Source organism: Netta rufina, assembly GCF_964035555.1.
Source record: "Netta rufina genome assembly, chromosome: 8".
Taxonomy (NCBI): Eukaryota; Metazoa; Chordata; class Aves; order Anseriformes; family Anatidae; genus Netta; species Netta rufina.
Genome location: NC_140131.1, coordinates 26,557,968 through 26,577,002, shown reverse-complemented (window position 1 = coordinate 26,577,002; position 19,035 = coordinate 26,557,968). Strand labels below are relative to the sequence as shown.

Genomic DNA, 19,035 nt, shown 5'->3' with positions numbered 1-19,035 from the left:
TGCGTCGGGGTTTTGGTCATTTTCACTATATATAAAGCTATAAAAATGGGAGGACAGTTAAAAATTAATGACAATTTATTTATACTGCTTATAATATAATAGCAAAATCTGCAAACTAAGTATTCTATTAACAGAAAAAGTAGACTATTTGAAATCAGAAAGTCAGTCTAAATTGCAATGGTAAAATCCCCACCCATAAGAACTCCTTCCCGTACAATACAATAGTGCAAATGACAAACAGTGAGAATGATACAGTATTTTTTATACCATTATTTTCATTCCTGATTTAGCATCTTACCTGTTCATAAGCCCAGAACTTAATAGCTGTTTCAGGAGCTATTTTCACAACATTCACACCATTTCCCCTCCAGAGGGATCGGACACCACCTTCTTTCAACATTTGCTTAAAACCACTGGCTATATTCATTTTGTTTGACTTTGAACCATGAACCTAAAAAAAAAAAAAATCACAGTAAGGAACAGTGCTCTAATTAGGCTGTAAAACTCATCATCTAAGTAGCCTACCATTGCTTAAATGAACTAGCAAAACCATATTCACTATTGAAAATATTATATTAATTGCACAAGCAGTATAATACTTTGCTTGTATTTTTACCAATATCACTGTGCAAAAACAGTCTTATGGACACAAAGTACTCAAACTGTGGAAACACAGCTAGACCTCCAGAATTCAGATATTGTATTTGGCCACCATCTTTCTCTATCTACTCTAAAAACTGAAATGATACAACAGAGACTAATGAGAACATAAATATTGCACCTACCTGCATCATCACTTTAAGGCGATCTAATGGTGCTGTACCTGTTCGAGAGACAGCACCAGCCACTCCTCCTGCTAATAGCTGCTTCCACCACTGCCCAGTCTTTTTCTCTTCCTCTGTGAACTCATCTGGAACAGTCAAACTATCTCCAATATCCAGCACCTATTAGAATCCAAAGCAAACAGATGCAAAAAAAGAACATCTTATTCTACCATCTCAACTTTATCAACAGTTCTAATTCCAAATTGGCCTAGAACCTGAGAATACGTAAATAAAAATGCCAGTACAAAATAGATAAAACATAATTTACATTCTAAAATCAACTTGCTATGGATTGCTATTGTTATTCAATTAACAGCATTCTTAAATACTTCTACTGAGCAATAACACCACGGACCCACCATTTCAAAGACTGCACCATCGTCATTAAAAATTATGACAAATTTCCGTCCTGAGTATATCCCAAACAAAGACATCCTGTCATGATCTGTAAATCTCTTCAGCGAGCACTAATGCCTACATGGTGATTCTAACCTTTTTCGCAGGACAGTCTTCTAGGATTAGTTTGGTAATCTCTTAAGGATGCTAACAAGAGATTTCACTCTCACAGTAATTTATGAATAAATATGTAGGAATTTTCCCCTCACCCTGACATTTTAAAGTAACATTTTTATAGCTGATATATCAGAATATTAAATTCCCAGCAGCTGTTGTGTATTACCTTACAAAATGATGAATTTGACTGCTTTATTAAGTTGCCTCTCATTATCAATTATTCTGAAATACATATTAATGACTTTTACTCAGCTATAAAAGTTTGACATGTCATTACCAGGTGCATGTGTGCATGACTATTCAACTTGATCAGAGAAGAACATTCCACAGTCTTATGCCTTGGACAGCTTTATTGCTAAAGCCTGTGGTAATTTTATGTATCTCTTAAAAGCAATCTTTGCTCTCCATGTAACTTATAATCATGACAAAAGAGAAAAATTGCACCTTAGATGATGCAAAGCCAGTATTATGCATAAATTAAGCCTATAAAGAAACAAGAATGTTTTAATAACTGATAACAAGTACTGACCAGCAAGCATGTTAACTGACAAAAACTTTTTGTTTTAAACTATGGCTAATGTTGATTTCGGACACTACACCTTATTTATGCTGAGTTCACTATCTGTTAAATAGACTATTCTGTCTTGCTCACTTGAAATTTAAGAACTGCAGTATGCAGTTTATGCATTTATCCACTGTACAAAGAAGGAAAGACCTAACTTGTCTGGATATTGAATATAAAATAGATTAATGAGAAAATCCCTTCATCTTTCTGACGCTGTTTCCAAGCAAGGTGCCTTCAGTTACTCAACCACAAATTAAGTCATCAAAAGAACAATCAGAACTCTTAAAATATAGATTCAGGGTTCTTACAGATATTACACATACCTACCAGAGTTTAAACCTTACATCTACTTAGTCCCAAATGCAACTTTAACATGAAGACTAAGAAAATCAAAAGTTAAAGCTAAATTTAGGGGGGATTTGTAACAGAACACCACAGCTATCATAATACTTCTATGCCAACGCAGCTGTCTGCTAAGAAGAGTGACAGCAATTTTACAATTAAAAAAAAACAGTGAATGACAGCCAGACATGTGAGGTCTCACATCTGCTCTTATCTGAAGCACCAGCTGTGCTACTGTATGGCTGGATTTTGCTTGCTGTGATAACTGGGTCAAGTGATCTTCCAGTGTCGCAGTCAGAAGAGACGCCTAAACATTTTCCTTGGGGATAACAGAGGCTATTCCATGTCACAAAAAAATTTAATAGTGGTAGAAAACATATTATTACAGCAAAAGTATGTTTCACTAAACAAGCTAGGAGCAGGACTACCTTATCTCACAGCAGTGCTCCAAGGGTTTTCCCTCAGCAAACAGGGAGCTGACTCCCTTTTGTCAAGCATCTCTGAAATGAGTTTGTACAATGTGAACTGCTCAAAACTTTCATGTCTCAAACTGAATTTTACTACAGAAATGTTGACTGATCCCTCAAGATATAAATGGTGTCACTATACTCAAATCTGTCTTTACCTAACATTATGAATTATTCCATAACTATGTGGTTTATCCTTCCATTTACAGGAAGGATACTAAGCAACCTCGATTATTATTGGCTTATTTACTGTATTATTGCTTCTTAAAAGTCAGTGACTAAGGCATTAAGAGCTCTGTTCAATAGTAACTTAAAATAATGACCTGCTTGTTGCTGTACACCCTGTCATTCTTCAATCAAATTCCATAACATAATAAATGTGAGAACATATAGCATAGAAAGTCACTGATAATGACACTTGCAATTTCAAGGTAATGAAATCTACATGTGTTCTGTGCTCTTGATGTGGTGAAACATACAAATGTACTGTAATATGAAAAAAAAAAAAAAAAGATTTAATACTGTGGTTAGTATCTTTCTGTGGAGTATCTTCAAAGGAAGAAGAGGATTTCTTCCTAGGAAACACTGGCATTAAAATTTAGGTGAAGAAAGAGTTCTTGTTCTAAAGAAACTCAAATGACACCATCCTGCTTGTAAACGAGAGGGCATTAAGCAAAAAGGAAAACCAATCTTTTAAATGTATGAAATACAACTGTGATGCTGTTACACTCGATACTGCAACTTATCGCCGCAGAAATTAATTTAAGAGCTAGACAATTAAAAATAGAAGTTCAACTTACAGTGGAATGTTTCCAATATCGAATTATTTCCTCAATGTCTGTAGCAGGGTTAAACATAAAGTGATCTCTCCACTCATTCCAGTCTACTGACATTGTCCCATCAGCATCAATACTAAAAGAAATTGAACCAAAACAGGTAAGGCAACAGCAGCAGCGTTGAGTCTGTGTGTGCTTGTTTTTAAATACTGGCCATCACATTGATGCCGTCTGTAGACTGGACATGGAGACTTAAAGGATAGATCTGCCATGGTCTTTCAATATCATGTGTTTCTTAGACAAGCGTGTCTAACATTTTCCCATTTAAAAATATAGAACACTTGATTCTATCAACAACATTTGCACAAAACTGAGGCATAAACATTCCCCTCCTATAACCAGATGCTAAAACAGTGGTCAGACTTCGTATAACCCAAGAATAGATGGAATATGCAAGAATTACTGTAGAGGTGCCACTGAAGTTTCCAACAATCTTTCCAAGTTATAATCCCATTCAATTATTATGTTCTGTGAATTAGAAAATGTTCTTATGAAGAATACAAAGAAGCTCAAAAATATTTTAAGAAATGACAATTCCTGACCTTTGCAGGATCTTTTCCGCCTGTTTTTCTGAAATGTTTATACCCAGTATCTTGAGGGACTGGACAACTTCTGATGCTTCAATTTTTCCTTGAAACATTAAAAGAAAAATAATACACATTTAAAACTTTGAACTTCATACGCTTGCAGCTCATTGAATTAAATCATAGCACCTACACAAGAGCAAAAATGATTTAAATTTTAAACAGAGATGATACATCTTTATTATACACTATCAGGACCGAGCAAAGTTAAGTAAATTAAAATCATACAGCTAAATGAGATGCAAACATCCAGTAAGTTAATAGCTAATAGTTTAATAGATACATGGATAAAATACAAGGACATTCCTATCTGGAAAGCAAAGATCCACAGATCAACCAACCTGGAAGATAATAAAAATGACTATAATTATTATTGCTACCTATAGTACACAATAACTACATTCTTATTAAAGGAATGAAGTAGAGGTTTCAAACACAATTTGTGGTCTCCAGTTTAGACAAATAATATAAATTAAAATCATTTTTAATACATAGTTTCTTCAAACAATGTTTCAACACATAAAATAAAGGCATACCATCATTGTTTTTGTCCAGGCTCTTAAACGCCAGTTTCATTTTCTTTTCATGATCTTTAAGATACTGCATAAATTCTTCAAAATCTAGCTGCCCATCCTGGTTAGTATCTCCAGCCTTAAAGATTTTCTGTTGAGAGAAAATTTAACATTTTGATTTTCCAGGCTATAGAAACTCACAAAATAAAGAAAACTCTGGCTTACGAAGTATCATATTGGTCATTTTGAGAGTCAAATCAGGAAAATACCTAAGCATATACCTCAGAACCATGTTTTGTTTCCAGCATTAAACACACTCCCAGTAGTTTCATGAAGACAGAAAACTCTCAGCAGCAAAGATAGCTTTAAGAAAGCATTATTTATTATTTCTGAAACTTTTCAATTCAAAGATTTTAAGGTTTCTTGCTAGCACTGGAAAGTTACACCTGAAGGGACCAAGTTATTTGTGGAGTAGGGCTTGGTGGACATGACAAAATCACTAAAAAGAACAATTTTAGACCTCCGACTTTCTAGCTGTATACAGGGTCGATAATATTCCAGTCAAATTAAGTAGTTTTAACTATCCTTTTCACTTGTGTCCTGTGTTCTAATTATAAAGATAACAGTATAAATAGCAATTAAATATTTAAGTGTTGACTTTAAGTGTAGTACTTTTTGTACTAGGGTCTTACCTGACTAGCACTTCCACCCCTAAGCATTTGGGAAGGCAAGCCTAAGGCCTGACAGAAAACAAACAAACAAAACAAAACACACACACACCACACATAAAACACCACACACCATACGAACACACTACAACGAACCTGTAGCAAATACAAATAGTTGTTTTCCACTTATGCATGCATTTGCTAGTAACAGGCCTGCGGATCAGAAACACCTACGTATAAAATTACCTATGAGTTGAGTATGATAAAGGATTGCCAGCACAGCAGGAAACAGGCCTGAAATACAGACAAGGGGTGTGGCACGGCTGCCTGGGCATACACTTTCCCTTCATTAACAAAGCACCTGAAAGGTCTATCATCTTCCTGTGTGAAAACATACTTTAGGAAAAAAGGGAAATTCCAGCAACCCCACAGAGCATCAGTCTGTAACCACTGAAGTAGGTCTTCAGAGGTAAAGCCCCAGGAACAGCGAAGCCGAGGCTAATAAGCTCCACAGGATTTACTAGCAGGGGCTTTAAGCCACAGCAACAGATACTCCAAGAAAAAAATAAATAAATAAAAGAAAAAAAAAAAAAAGAAAGCCCTGCAGAGCCGGCAGCCGGGGTCAGGAGAGGAAAGGCCAAGCAGCACTGCTGCAACAGGCACCTCCCATCCTCTCTCACATCCAGCAGGACACAAGGAAACAGGAGGCACGGCCACCACAAAACCCCTGCTCTAAAACAGAAGATTTAAGGGAAGTTGTGCCACACCTCATCACATGGGCACGAGTTCCTGTGTTGTTGCTGAGTCTGTGAAAGCCTAAGGGGCCAGCACACCGTACCAGAGCTGTACGAGGTAGGTAGGAGACAAACCTGAGAGCAGAATTTCTCCACTGAGTTGCAGCAAGTTCCTGAGCACTTCAGAGTATGCTTACAGCATATATTAAGAAGCCTTCAAAATACCTTCTGTTCTTCGAACTGCCTTGCACAGCTGTAGTTTCTGAATAAAGTAAGATTTGCATTGCTGTTCTAATTTGCAATATCTGTTTTTACATAATTTTGTTTACTCCACTATAGTCAGCATAAGTCCTTAAAAGAACCAAGTCCAAAAAGACCTAGCCTACAAAAATGCAACATAAAGGAAGCTAAAAACACTGGTGTACATGTTGTAGGTGTCTGGGGACTTTTGAAAACATCTAAATACATTTATATTGCATCATTTTTTTTCCTACTGCTCTACTAAAAAGAGAACTTTAACATTTAATCTTAAAAAAAATAATAATAATTCCCAATTAAAAAAGCAGAGGATTATGTGGTACACCATAGTGAAATATAGGGCAAATTATTTACCTCCCATAATACAGCAAGTTATGCACAGTAAAATAGATGCAAGATATTGCATATTCTGATAAGTGTCTGATTTCAGCCTAGAAACATATTTCTGCAGTACTGATCTTAATATGTTCTCAAGTCCAGCTTGCCAGTTCTACCAATAACTTGTCAACACAAATACACTCATCAATTCAGTTTTATCTCATGCCTTGCCTTACCAAAAAATAGTTTATGTGTACTCAAGTACATGCATTCCTGACTACGTCCTTCCAGTAAGAAATTAAACAAAAAAGCTAACAGATTAACCATTTAAAAAATAAATCCATTAAAAAAGGCACCACAGGACGCTGGTGCCTTGCTAGGCTCTCACAAGCAGCAGAGAACGGGCAGTGTCCGTGGCAGTCACACACACAGAGCTGGTTCTACCCAACACGAACTGCTGCCATTCCCTGCTGCTATCTAAAGCACACAAAAATATAAAGCATGGGAAGTGTTGTTCTGGCTCAGAGATATGACAAAATCTCAGCTAAATTCCAATTGCAAAACCTCCACTGCTAAGGATGATGTAAGCCAAAGAAAACAGAAATTCCTAGGAGGCTTAGAGAGCTGGCGATCAGTGTGTGTGAAGGGGGGCACCTTCCATTTTATCTGCCAAATAAGCAGGTTTTACACTGCAACAACTAGAAAAGGATGAGCACAAGCTCACTCTGTTCCCTACTTTTGGTTTTAGTTATTTTCCACACCTCAGGCCAGCATCAACCACCCTCAGTGCAGCTGAACAAAGGAACAGGGAACCAAATGCGTGCTGTACCTCAGCAGGCACATGCCTATTTCCTCACACTACGAACATAAAGTTCATACAAACAAAAGCTTCTTACAGTCTAAAAAAAATGCACTATTTACGTGGGTTTTAAAGCTTCAGATTAAAACCCCTAATGAGCCAATTTGTGGAACGAACAGGCATGCTCAGAGAGCTTGCCTTCCACTCGGGAGGCTGCGTGGGCACAGGCAGGGGGCAGACACTGGGTTCTGCGGGCAGCCTGACACCACCGCCCAGATGCAAGCTGCCCGTCCACAGCATCGTGGAAAAATTCAGTCCAACGAGATCAGGGGGAGCAGGACCAGGTCCATCCGACTCCTGAACACCTCCAAGGGTGGAGATTGCACAGCCTCCCCTCCCCAGGCAGCCTGCTCCAGCATCTGGTCACCCTCACTGAAGTTCAGCGAGGAACCAGACTCTGCTGCTCTGCATTTCATACAGTGCCAGGTCCCAGGATTTACCGTCACAGCCATCTGTCATCGTGCCGCTTCCTGGTTCACCAACTTCTCTGTCGGGGAACTGGATGCCTTGTAACGTGGGTGCGTTTCCAACAATCGAGCAGGAACCAGCCCAGCTGCCAGCCCGTGCACTGGAGCCCTGGGAAACCATGCTGAGCGTGCCTGGCTCCTAAACCCTGCCGTTTGTTCTTACAGGCTCACCCTGCAATCGCTTCACCTTTAGGCAGGCCCAGCCCCAAAAGGAAATGGTTTATTTTTTCAAGGTGTGCCATTTATTTTCTCATGCGAAAACTTTAACCCTGAGGCAATAAATATAACCCACCGTACAATGAAACAGTGACCACAAAGAATTACAGAACTAAGACGATGATTTAGGTTCTCTCCTGTTAACACTTAGGGCCCTCACACGTACAGACTGGAATACTCATGCTGGCCTATTTGGTCATGACGTTGCTGCTTTTTAAAAGCAGTTCTGTTACTTTTGTTTTCTGCTCTGTAGTCAGTTAATGCAGCTGCTTTTGAAGTCTTGCACAGCAGTGCAACACCAATTCGAAAAGCCAAAACACAGAAGAAATTTATTTTACAATTTCTGTATTACATACAGCACACTGCAGTGCTTAATTTCTACTCCTCTGGCTGTATAAACCTAAGCCAGCAGGTCTGTCGACAAAAATCAGGAAAGTTATGGACAAGCTTTAGATACACCTAAAGATACTGAACACACATAAGCATCCCAATGAGTTATTAAATTACTCTCTGCCAAAGTTATGAACTTTAACACATTCATAGCTATAGTGTAAAGAAAGAGAACGCAAGATAATACAAGTCTTAGTGCTTTTAGGTACCCTTTTCTTCTTAATTCACAGTTCAACATTGATGTTATGTGTCGCAATTATTCCTGTATTCTGGATAAGCCTTCGCATTCTTCTGGTTTCAAAATTCAATTGTCCGTGGAAGGTGGGGCTACTCAGTACAACTGATTGCCAATCAGCTATTCTTTAGCTTGTTATTTCAGCTAATTAAGACAACGTAAAGAGTACTTAACAGGAAGTGATCCATCAAGAAGTTACTGGGCATTTCTGGCTTCCTATCAAGCTATCTACCTACAAGACACAATAAAAACAAACAGCAGTTAAAGACTCATAATTGGTGCAATTAGCAGTTCATTGTTCTGTGATCTAATAATAGAGCTCCAAAGGGCACAGTTAATAAAGTCACACACAAAACGCACCAGCACCAAGGTAAGGACAACGTGTCTTTGAACATTCAGAAAGTTCACATTTTCTTTCAAAACTTGATATTCATCTTACGCAGATTATCTCAACGGCAACCTTGCCATTCCCTTCTTCTTTCTCTTCCTATTCTTTCCCCCTTTTGGAGCCAAAACAATTAGTGGCAGTCATTCATATAACTCTGCATTCTACCGTTACCGATTTGTGATCAATTTATCCAACTCCTACTGCAAGCCAAATTCAACCGTAGCTCAAACACATGCAGCTCTGTTTACTGAACACGTATCCTACAATCCTGAAACTTGATGGTGCTCTTTCCCTACCTATATATGCCAGGACTGCAGAAGTTCAGGACACAAGGATAACCCAAAACTCAGTAGCAAAGACTGTTTAAATCAGTCATTCTGCATCGGTTGAGGGATAAATGCAAAACAAAGTGAAAGTCCCAGGATGTGCCCACACATCACCCCGACCAGTGAGCCCAAATAACACACAAAGGAGACTGCTGGTAAGTTTAAAAACACCTACACAACACTGCATTGAGCAATACAGCCGTCTGCACTACCTCCGAAGAGCCCCCAGCTGACTGAAATGCTCCGTTCCCATTTGTTCCCTTCCTTCCCACAGGACACTACCAGCATTTAAACAAGCAGGTGACCTGCCAGACCCTGACACCACCTCCCACCCCATACAGCAGACTTTTGCACTGAGATGTAGTGGTCCCGTCAGCTAGAGCAGCTTCCCCTTCCTCTTCTTTGCTTTGCAAGACCAAAGGGCTAGCCACAGCCTTCCCACTGGTTCACCTCAGGTAACCATCTCTATAAAATGAGCCTAAAAAGGAAGAGATGCGAGCTGTGGGTATGCTCTCCAGCACACATTGCAGAAGCTGCTCCCACAGGACCTGGATAAACTCTCAACTCACAACTATGAATTAGATTCCAAGAATCTGAAACAGCATAAATGGGAGATGCAAACTATCCTCCCTTGTAACTTCATTCAGCATTCCTTGCAAGTTACACTTCTTTTTTTTTTTTCCAAACTCTGAACATACTTGGTAGACAAACTGTTCTGACAAATGAGACTATTCTACTGCACAGGCGTCCCTACCTTGCACACGCCTTAGAAGATTTACCAGCGTACCTTGCATTTTCTCCTGGGACACACTGCTGTCCCAAGACAGTGATTTAGCAAAGCATTTCAACATGTGGTTAAGAGATCTTCCAGGGTGGGCAGAGGGGTTCACATATTCGGTACCTAGCATTCTTGTGTCTTGCACAACAAGAATGAATCACTCACTGCACCCTGTTCAGGAAGGAAAAAAAAACAAAACAAAACAAAACTATCAAGTTAGTATTAGAAAAACAACTTTTTTTCCATCCTTGTATGCTTAAAGTGTTATGAAAACTAACTTAAATTCATCTTGCTATTTCATATTGAGACTTGGTGACTACAGCATGCATCAGTTAAAAGCTTCTGAAGTTGTGCATGTTGAAAATCAAGTAACAACGTAAATGTTTGCTTACAACCGGACTCAGATATGTTACTGAAGATGTCTGTGGTATTTCACTATTAGGTCCCTATAATGAGACATTTCTAACACCTATTATGACCTGAAAAGCAAGGTTTAAAGTAACTAAGTAGTGCCAGTTCTCAATGAACACAGGACATCTGTTTTTTGTAAAAGCAGAAGGTGTCTACCTACTCTAAACCTACAGTATTAGTTTTTGTCATACAATTAAGAACAAAGTTTCATTTCACAAAAAATGGCACTGAGAGACACGGAAGTGCAAAAGATTTCTGCTTCTACAGACTGCGAATCTTCATGTCACATAAGGCAATGATTTCTAAGTGTAGGTATTGTGTAGAAGCTGCTAAAGCAGCTGGTGCTGCTTTTATACATTCCTAACCAAAGTGCAAAATAACAAGAGGCTTCATTTAATTTGCTCTACTAGCCTCCTAATTTTGCCATGTAAGGGAAGTTACCAAAAGTAAGAAGAGCGCAAATAGCATAATAAAACAGTGGAGAAATATTAATGGCTATGTTTAGCTCAGTTACTCAACAAGTATCTGTAAAGGGATATGCTGCTGGGCTAACAACAGCTGTCTGAAGCACTACCAAGCTCAAGTGTTTAGGAGGCCAGAGAAAAGCTCAGCGTTCACGCCTGGTTCTGCTCTCACCTGTGGTCTCTCTCACACCACAGCGCAGCACTGTGATACAGCACAGGAATCTGGTCTGCTTGACAAAATGCTTAGTTCCCTTTATTTTAAACGCGGCAACACACTTCAAGTGTTCCGAGTATTTTTAACATAGCTGGCCTATAATTCTCATAAACACAGTTGACTACTCCAAGCAGATCATATTCCGATGGCTGAGAATTGAGTCTCCTTGGGCCTTGTTTCCATTACACCATGCTGTACCTTCATGTGAGTTATCTCATCACACTGTTTTATTTTCATTTAAAGCCTTACTGTAGCCAGGAATGACAAGACTTATGTCTAAATCTGACAGTCAGTCTAAATAAGAACATCATATTGTTTCCAGAATGTACTTATTCATTTCAGTAACATCTTGCTGCTCTTAGCTCCGGGACTCAATGTATAAATAGTACCTGAATGTGGACGCTTGGCTGTTTCTACCACAAACTGAAGCGTGAAAGACGGAATTTGCCTCCTGCAGGTTTACTGTAAGGATTGATTGCAACAGAAGGAAAGCGGGAATAAAAATAGTATAACCACTCACACCATGTATGGTACTCGCATCTAAGAGACTCACTGCATTTTGAAGACACAGGATGAGATCATTTGAGATCCGATCCCAGCATCTATTTTGTATCTCTACCAGACAACTCTGCTAATCAGAACTGACTGTACAATAGCTACTATCGGGGCTTGTAGAGAGCCCTTTGGTACTGTCACCATGATCAACTCCCTCTTTGTAGGTGCTAATATACGAAGTCAGGAATCTTTTGTAAAGCTCAGCAAAGCTACCCATTCCTAGCAAGTAACATACTAAAATATAAAACAGGAGTCATCCTGGCAGCCCCTAAGAAGTACACACTTTAGACTTTTCAGCAGCTTACTTTTCTGTCACACGCTTACAAGAGGCAGGTCAAGCAGAACAGAGTCAGAAGCTTGTGCCACTTTGTGCAATGAAGCCTTTCTATGGAGAAAAAGAACGATTCTTCCCTCAAGAAGAACCACAAGACCTACTTCCAACACCTACCACATCTATTTGATGTCTACAATACTACTTTGCCTAGAAGAGTGTCTCGTCACACATTAAGCATTAATAAAGCCATCAAGAAAATGGATGTAAGGTCAGAGGAAAAGAGCACACTCTTGTGTCTATTACTCAAACAGATAGCAGCTTGCTAGCTTCTAAATGCACGCATGTTCCTTCCAGTAAGGGATTACGTACTGTTTCAAGAGAAGAGAGGAAAGCAATATTAGTAGCACAAACACTGATTTATAACACTGTGAAGGTGATGACTGAAGATGACCCAAGTGACTTGGCAGTGAAAACACCTCACACCCACCTGGTAGCCTACTGACAGTTACCCAGGGTGAGCAGCGCTGCCCACCAGCAGTGACCAACACTGCCCAGCACGTCTATCTCACTACACACAGGAGCATTTCTGGAAACCTGACCCCCAACCTGCATCTGGGAACAGGAGAGTGCAAGGCCTGAAACCCTGACTCAGCCACGAGGAACTGAAGTCTACTCTTCTTCAGCACATCCAAAGGTCTGCCCACACCCATAAAACTACTGAATCAGTAGTGCTGAATGTGCAGCCACATTGAATATTTACAGGTTTTATTTCCTTACTCAGTAGTTGTTAGCAATTATAAGGCTAATTCTGCCTCTGCAAACACAAGGAGTACAATTGCATGCATAATTTTATTAATAAAATGCCTTTTTACCAAGTAGTAAAAAAGTATTTTACTGAATTATACATCAGTTTAGAGCTTGAAGTGGAAAAAGTTGTAGAAGGCAGCTTCAAGCCCCAAGGAAGAGCACAGGAAGCAGATTAGCTACATAAAGGCAGGAAAGAAACTGGAGGTAAGTCTTACTGAGGGTCTCATTCTAACAAGTCATTTCAAGTGAAAATCATGTGCATCGTTAAGTTTACAATGGTGAACATAAACGCTGCAGTGCGCGGCACTAATTCTTCCACCCATCTCAGACACGTAGCGTGACTCACAGCTTACTTTGTTTACTCTGTTTCTCAGGCAACTAGAACAGCCAGCTTGGCTCCCCACTACATCCACGGGAGTGTAGCTTATCTCGATTGATTTCATGGTTTCACTTCCAGTTTATCCTGCACCAACTGAAGCTTTGGCGAATACTTAGATCTGCACTTTGAATGGAAAATATCACACTGAATATAAGAGAAAATAACTTGAGATTTCAATTACAAGTTGTTCCAAAGTTAAGATATACACCATGTCTCAGGGCTTTCAGTAAATTATGTTGGAGGACCACCCCCATTAATTGTCAGAAAACTGGGCACCTATTCCTCTGTTCAGTCTAGGTTAAAAAAGCACTGTTAGAGTCGAACTGGCACAACAGGTTCCCAACAATGCATCCGCAATGCCTGAGTGAGGCCTACAACCAGTAACATGACAGCTCTCACGGGAAGCAGCACAGACTGTCCCTGCTTTACAGACCAAAGTCTGCAAATGCAAGATACACACTCACTAAGATGCTTTTGACCAGAAGCAATACTGAAGTGAATGCGCGCTTAGGACTCTCATTTACACTCTCACAATAGCATCATTCAACTTCGGAGACCTGTTGGATACTTCTCCTTAAGCATACGAGTTAAATATAAAGAGGTCAAATAGAGACCAAGTAATGAAGAAAGAAGAGGCCTCATTCCAGGATTAGCATCAGGTCACTGAAATTGAACAGCTTACCCACCACACCTGAACAATGCAGCCAAAATTTAGGCTGACTTTTCTGACCCTCTTTCCAAAGCTACGCAGTGCCTAATGTAGGTATGGCAATACAATGCCATCTGATCAGTCATCATATTGAAATAAAGAACAGCACTGATATAACAGCTCCAGCACAGACCTCCGCTGTACCTGTTTGGCCTACCTGCAGCTATGTCTGATTTTCACAAGTGCAGGCAAAATGCAAATTCCTCCATAAAACCTGGACGTTACGCCCGTGCCCTCTGAACATGTACAAAAGCAAACAGCACATGGCTAAGCACAAACGTTGTTAACGAGCCCAATCTGCAGGTCTTATGTGGCTGCAGATACCACCTACTTTCTTTGTAAGCGAACGGACACCTCAGTGTGCCAGCTCTCAACTTACTGACCAGAGTGTTACAACTTTTAAAATTAATGGAGCCCACTGAAGACAACCTCCCCAGCTTCCATAAGCAATACCTTTTAAAGAGATAAACGCTGAACCTAAAAGCTGCCAATTTGCCTTATCGCACAAACACACCCAGAGAACCGTGCATTAAGCGACTTCATGTTCTGATCCTGAGGCATCCACGGTAACAACTAGGACACGCGAGCTTCTCCCCCAGGTACGGGCCAGATTTGCTGTGCCAGCACTTGGACACTCGGTGACTCCAGTTGTAGTGACTCAGGAGGCATCACCGGTAAAAGGGGACAAGGAAACGTAACAGTCCAGGCGGATCCGCGCAGAACCCACAGCCCAGGGGCTGTGCGGGGGCTGATGGCCACATCACAGCGTGTGCGACCCCCAGCCGCCGTGAGCGCCCCCCGAGCCGTCCCGGAGCACAAACACGGCGGCAGCAGCAGGCCGGGCCCCGCCGGCTCCTACCTCCTCCGCCTCCTTGCCCAGCGGGATGCCCATGGCGCGGAGGCCGGTCTGCAGCTCGGCGATGTCCACCCGGCCGTCCTCGTTGAGGTCCAGCTTCTTGAAGAGGCTGGCGTAGCGCGACTCGCCCTCACGGCCCCCATCGCAGGCGGCGGCGGGCAGCGCCCGGAGCAGGAGCTGGAGCATGGTGGGCAGCGGGGCGGGCGGCGGGGACACGGACAACGCCTGGGGCCGCGCCCGGGGAGAGGAGGGGAGAAAGGGAAGGGAGAAAGGGAGGGGAGAAAGGGCCGGGCCGGGCCGGGCCGGGCCGGGCAGCAGCGCCACGCCCGCAGCGGGAGGCGCCACGAAATGGCCGCTCCCCCCCCGGCTGGCCCCGGGGGAGGGAGGTGGCTGCTCTCAAGACGTGCCTGTGGGTTTCTTACCAGCAGAAAAGGTGTTTTTTCCTTACAGAGGGGTTTGGCCGTGCTCCATCGCGCTGCTGCGAATTGGCTGAGGCGATGTGCGCTTTCGGGGTTGTGTCAAGTTAAGTAGTTTCCACCCCAGCGTGGAAATCCCAACGATGTTGCACAAGACACTCTGAGATCTAATTCGGGTACTGGGGGTCATCGCAGTTCCCGACACAGCTAAAGTCAGGTCAGCACTGGAGCCAGATGAACAGTCAGTAGGATAATCCAGAGACCCAACACAAGCTTTTGACAGAGCTGGGCTCGTTCAGCTCTCTGGAACAAAGTCTAGAGGAAGAAGCTGTTGCTCCATACATAAATCAGCAGCACGAACGTCAGAATGCAAAAGGAGCTACCTCAAGGGCACAGTGGGTATGAGAACAAGTGGATGGAAAATTGTCAGCAAGAAGGCTGTTCATCTGACAGCCCATTGCCCACACAGAGAGCTGCAGGGAACAACAAAGCACCTGAACCTAGTCTCATCCTCGTGGCACAGAAGGCAGGCAGCATATGGCAGGGGAGAGTGGTTCAGCCTTAGTGAAGGCATCGGCCTTGCTCAGAAAGTAATCAATAGAGCTAACCTGGAATACTGTCTGACCACAGACTACTTACCGGGTTAGACACTATTGAATAAGTAACCTTGCATTTTTAAAGGCTATGATTGCATTATAGGTTTATTGAATCAACAAAATTAGGTGGGAAGAGACTTCAGGGGGTACCTACTCCGGCCTCCTGCTCAAAGCAAGCTCAGCCATGTAGGTGGCCCAGGTTGCTGAGGACTTGAACCAGTCTTAAAAGCCTTTACGGACTGAGACTGCACAATCTCCGGCAGCCTGCCCTACCACCTCACTGTCCTCGTGGGAAAGACACTTCTCCCTTTAACCCAGTATAAGCTTTTGTTTCATTTTGTGCCTGGTGTCTCATCCCCCCACCATACCCCACTGCCAGGATCATAATATCTTCTCTAACATCTGTGTAGGTACTGGTAGGACAGAGGCCTCCATCTTGGCCCACAGAAAACACATCTCTTGTACCAGCTGAAACAGCCCATGTTCTTCAGCCTCCCCTCGCAGAAAATGCTCCAGCCTCTAAACATCCTAGTGACCCCCTGCAGAACTCTCCAGTTTGTTCTTTTAGGTACTGGAGAGCCCCAAACCAACCCAGACGATCTAAATGCAGCGTAATTTGTGCTAAGTAGAGAGGGACCATTTCTTCCCTTCTGTTGACAGAGCCTGGGATGCTGCTGGCTTTGTTTACTGCCTGGGCAAACTGCTGGCATGCTCCAGCTTGCTCTGTGCCAAGACCCCAGGTCTTTCTCAGCAGGTCATTCCCCCACCTGTACTGCTGCAGGAGGTTATTCCTTCCCACATGCAGTACTTCACATTTATCTTTGTTGAATTTCCCAAATTTCAGTGCCATAGAGATGTATATGTACACATACACAAATATTTATCTATTAATATAAAAATATTATTTTAGTGGAAATACAAGTTTGTAGCTTGAGAACTTGCTCTAATTTACTTGAAGCGTGAATTAAAAGTAATGCCTGATAGGGAATGATTTTTGCCACTTCTTACTTGAATTAAAAATCAAGACAGAGAACCTCATTGTGATACTTTGTTTTAAAAAGGACTTGGTAGCTGTTATTTGCACTTGTGAAATGTTAGTGTCAGTGGTCCAAAATTAAAAGGTATACCTGAAGCAAGAAGAGCTAGTTTTGACAGATTTGACTTTCATAAATGGATCATACATAGGTATAAGCACTATATTGTGCATTATGCCATCAGCAGTTGTGTGGGAAAACAGGCCACAGAACAGATAAAGCTTGATGCTTCAGGAATTCATATTTGCCAACAGGTTCTGCTTTGACTTGCACACAGGGAAGATGGTTGAAAGAACAGGTTGTATTTTATTGGCCCAACTGTTTATCTAAGATGTGAATCAAAAATTAAATTTATTTCATGGACTGACTCCAGACTCACACTGATCTACCTGAAAATGGAGTAAGCCTGTATTTGTGCCAAATGTTTAAGTGCTTTGACTGTAGTATGAGTAGCTGATACCAATAAGAAAAGCAGGTAAAGGTCTCAAATTTTGCATGTGGCAATAGATAAACTGTTAGCTATGTGTCTGTGAGGAAGACATTACCCTTGTTAAAAGATACAGACACTTGTCAGGCTGAAGTACCCTGCTGCAGGGATGTTCAAGACAGCGACCACAAACACAGTTCCACAACTCCACTTCATTTACATCTCTAGTAACCAGTAAACAAGTCTTCCACATTATGAAGATAGCAATACCAAAATCATTAGTTCTTCTGCAGATGGTCTTGCATGACAGATTTGGAGACTTCATTAATTATTGAGGCCTTATTAAAAAAGTCTGGCAATTTTTACCATGCTTGAAGGAACTGTGTAGCCACAGAGGACATCTGTGAATCAGGAGATGTTTGCGGAGGATATGCACCTAAAACAAGATGTCAATATAATTTTGTAACATTTGTATTCTATTATATGACTACTTATATGAACAATGAATAGTATCTGAACATGAAAAACATATATACATTTTTACTAAAACAAGAGCTTTTAATTAGTATATCAATCCATTTTAAAATTACATCAATACTACCCACTTAGAGGAAGTGCTATAAATATCACAGACCCTAAGAGACTAGATACAGACAATATATTTTATTAATAGACTGGAAGATAAAAGATAGTTCAGCTGAATTGCATGATTCAATACCTACTCTAGATATAGCTCTTTCTGTGAAAGAGAAACACTTCATAATGCCCTTAAAATTATTAAAATAGACTACTTCATGAGCCAAAAATCATTTCTGGCTTAACTCTAGGGAGTAGAGTAATTTTTAATGAGATCATATCCATCTCTGCTACAACTGAGAAATGTGAGTACCTCCAGCAATTTTATTGCACCTGAAATAATTATTATCAGGATACATAAAATACAATTAGAAAACACTAAGGCAATACATATTTAAAAGGAAAAGTCAACGTTCAGGTTTTCTGTTGTTATTTTTGGATAAAATAAATACTTTATTACATAGATTTAATTAGCTCAGCTTTAAATCATCAACAGATTATTTCATCAAAGTGAACATTTTGCAATCTTACTACCTTCTGAAAACATGCAATGGTAAATTCAAGTTCTATTATTATTTTTCACTTTTTTTTTTTTAACTGTAATACAGAAGCATCTGTAAGTCAAAATGTTATCTGTCAGTGGAAGTTAAGCTAGAGATGCTTTAGCTGTGTTTTGACTTGGAAGGCACAAGTTTTCTTGTTACACATCAGGATTTTGAAGGACACAGAACACCTTACAGGACTGGGGCTGTTACCTGAGTTTCGTTTACCACACAGCTTTAAACAGGCATACAACATTAAGGCAGTGATCATTCAGTGGATAAATTAGAGGAACTACTTATGTAGGTTAATACTAAATATGTTCAAACATATTTGGAGAACTGAGACTTTGCATGCATTTCTTAAATCTCTGTGAAAAGTACCATGATTAGAGTTTGCTTACCCACATTACATGTAGCTCCAACTGAACCCACTTTTTAATTTAGTTTCAGACATCTAAATTAATCTACCCCATGGCCAAGATAAAATACTTAGAA

At 40.8% G+C, this 19,035-nt stretch overlaps 1 protein-coding gene across 2 annotated transcripts in view; it reads right to left on the bottom strand.

Moving 5' to 3' along the window:
• SLC25A24 (solute carrier family 25 member 24) overlaps positions 1-15,235 on the bottom strand; it is a 33,223-nt gene extending 17,988 nt beyond the window's left edge. For both annotated transcript variants that reach the window (XM_084291525.1, XM_084291524.1), the window contains exons 1-6: positions 14,953-15,235; positions 4,668-4,794; positions 4,090-4,177; positions 3,512-3,623; positions 786-944; positions 299-451 (exon numbers count right to left, since the gene is read on the bottom strand). In XM_084291525.1, the coding sequence (XP_084147651.1) occupies positions 299-451; positions 786-944; positions 3,512-3,623; positions 4,090-4,177; positions 4,668-4,794; positions 14,953-15,135 (822 nt within the window). In that variant the 5' untranslated portion in view covers positions 15,136-15,235. The remainder of the gene's footprint in view (positions 1-298; positions 452-785; positions 945-3,511; positions 3,624-4,089; positions 4,178-4,667; positions 4,795-14,952) is intronic.
• Positions 15,236-19,035: the final 3,800 nt, after the last annotated feature.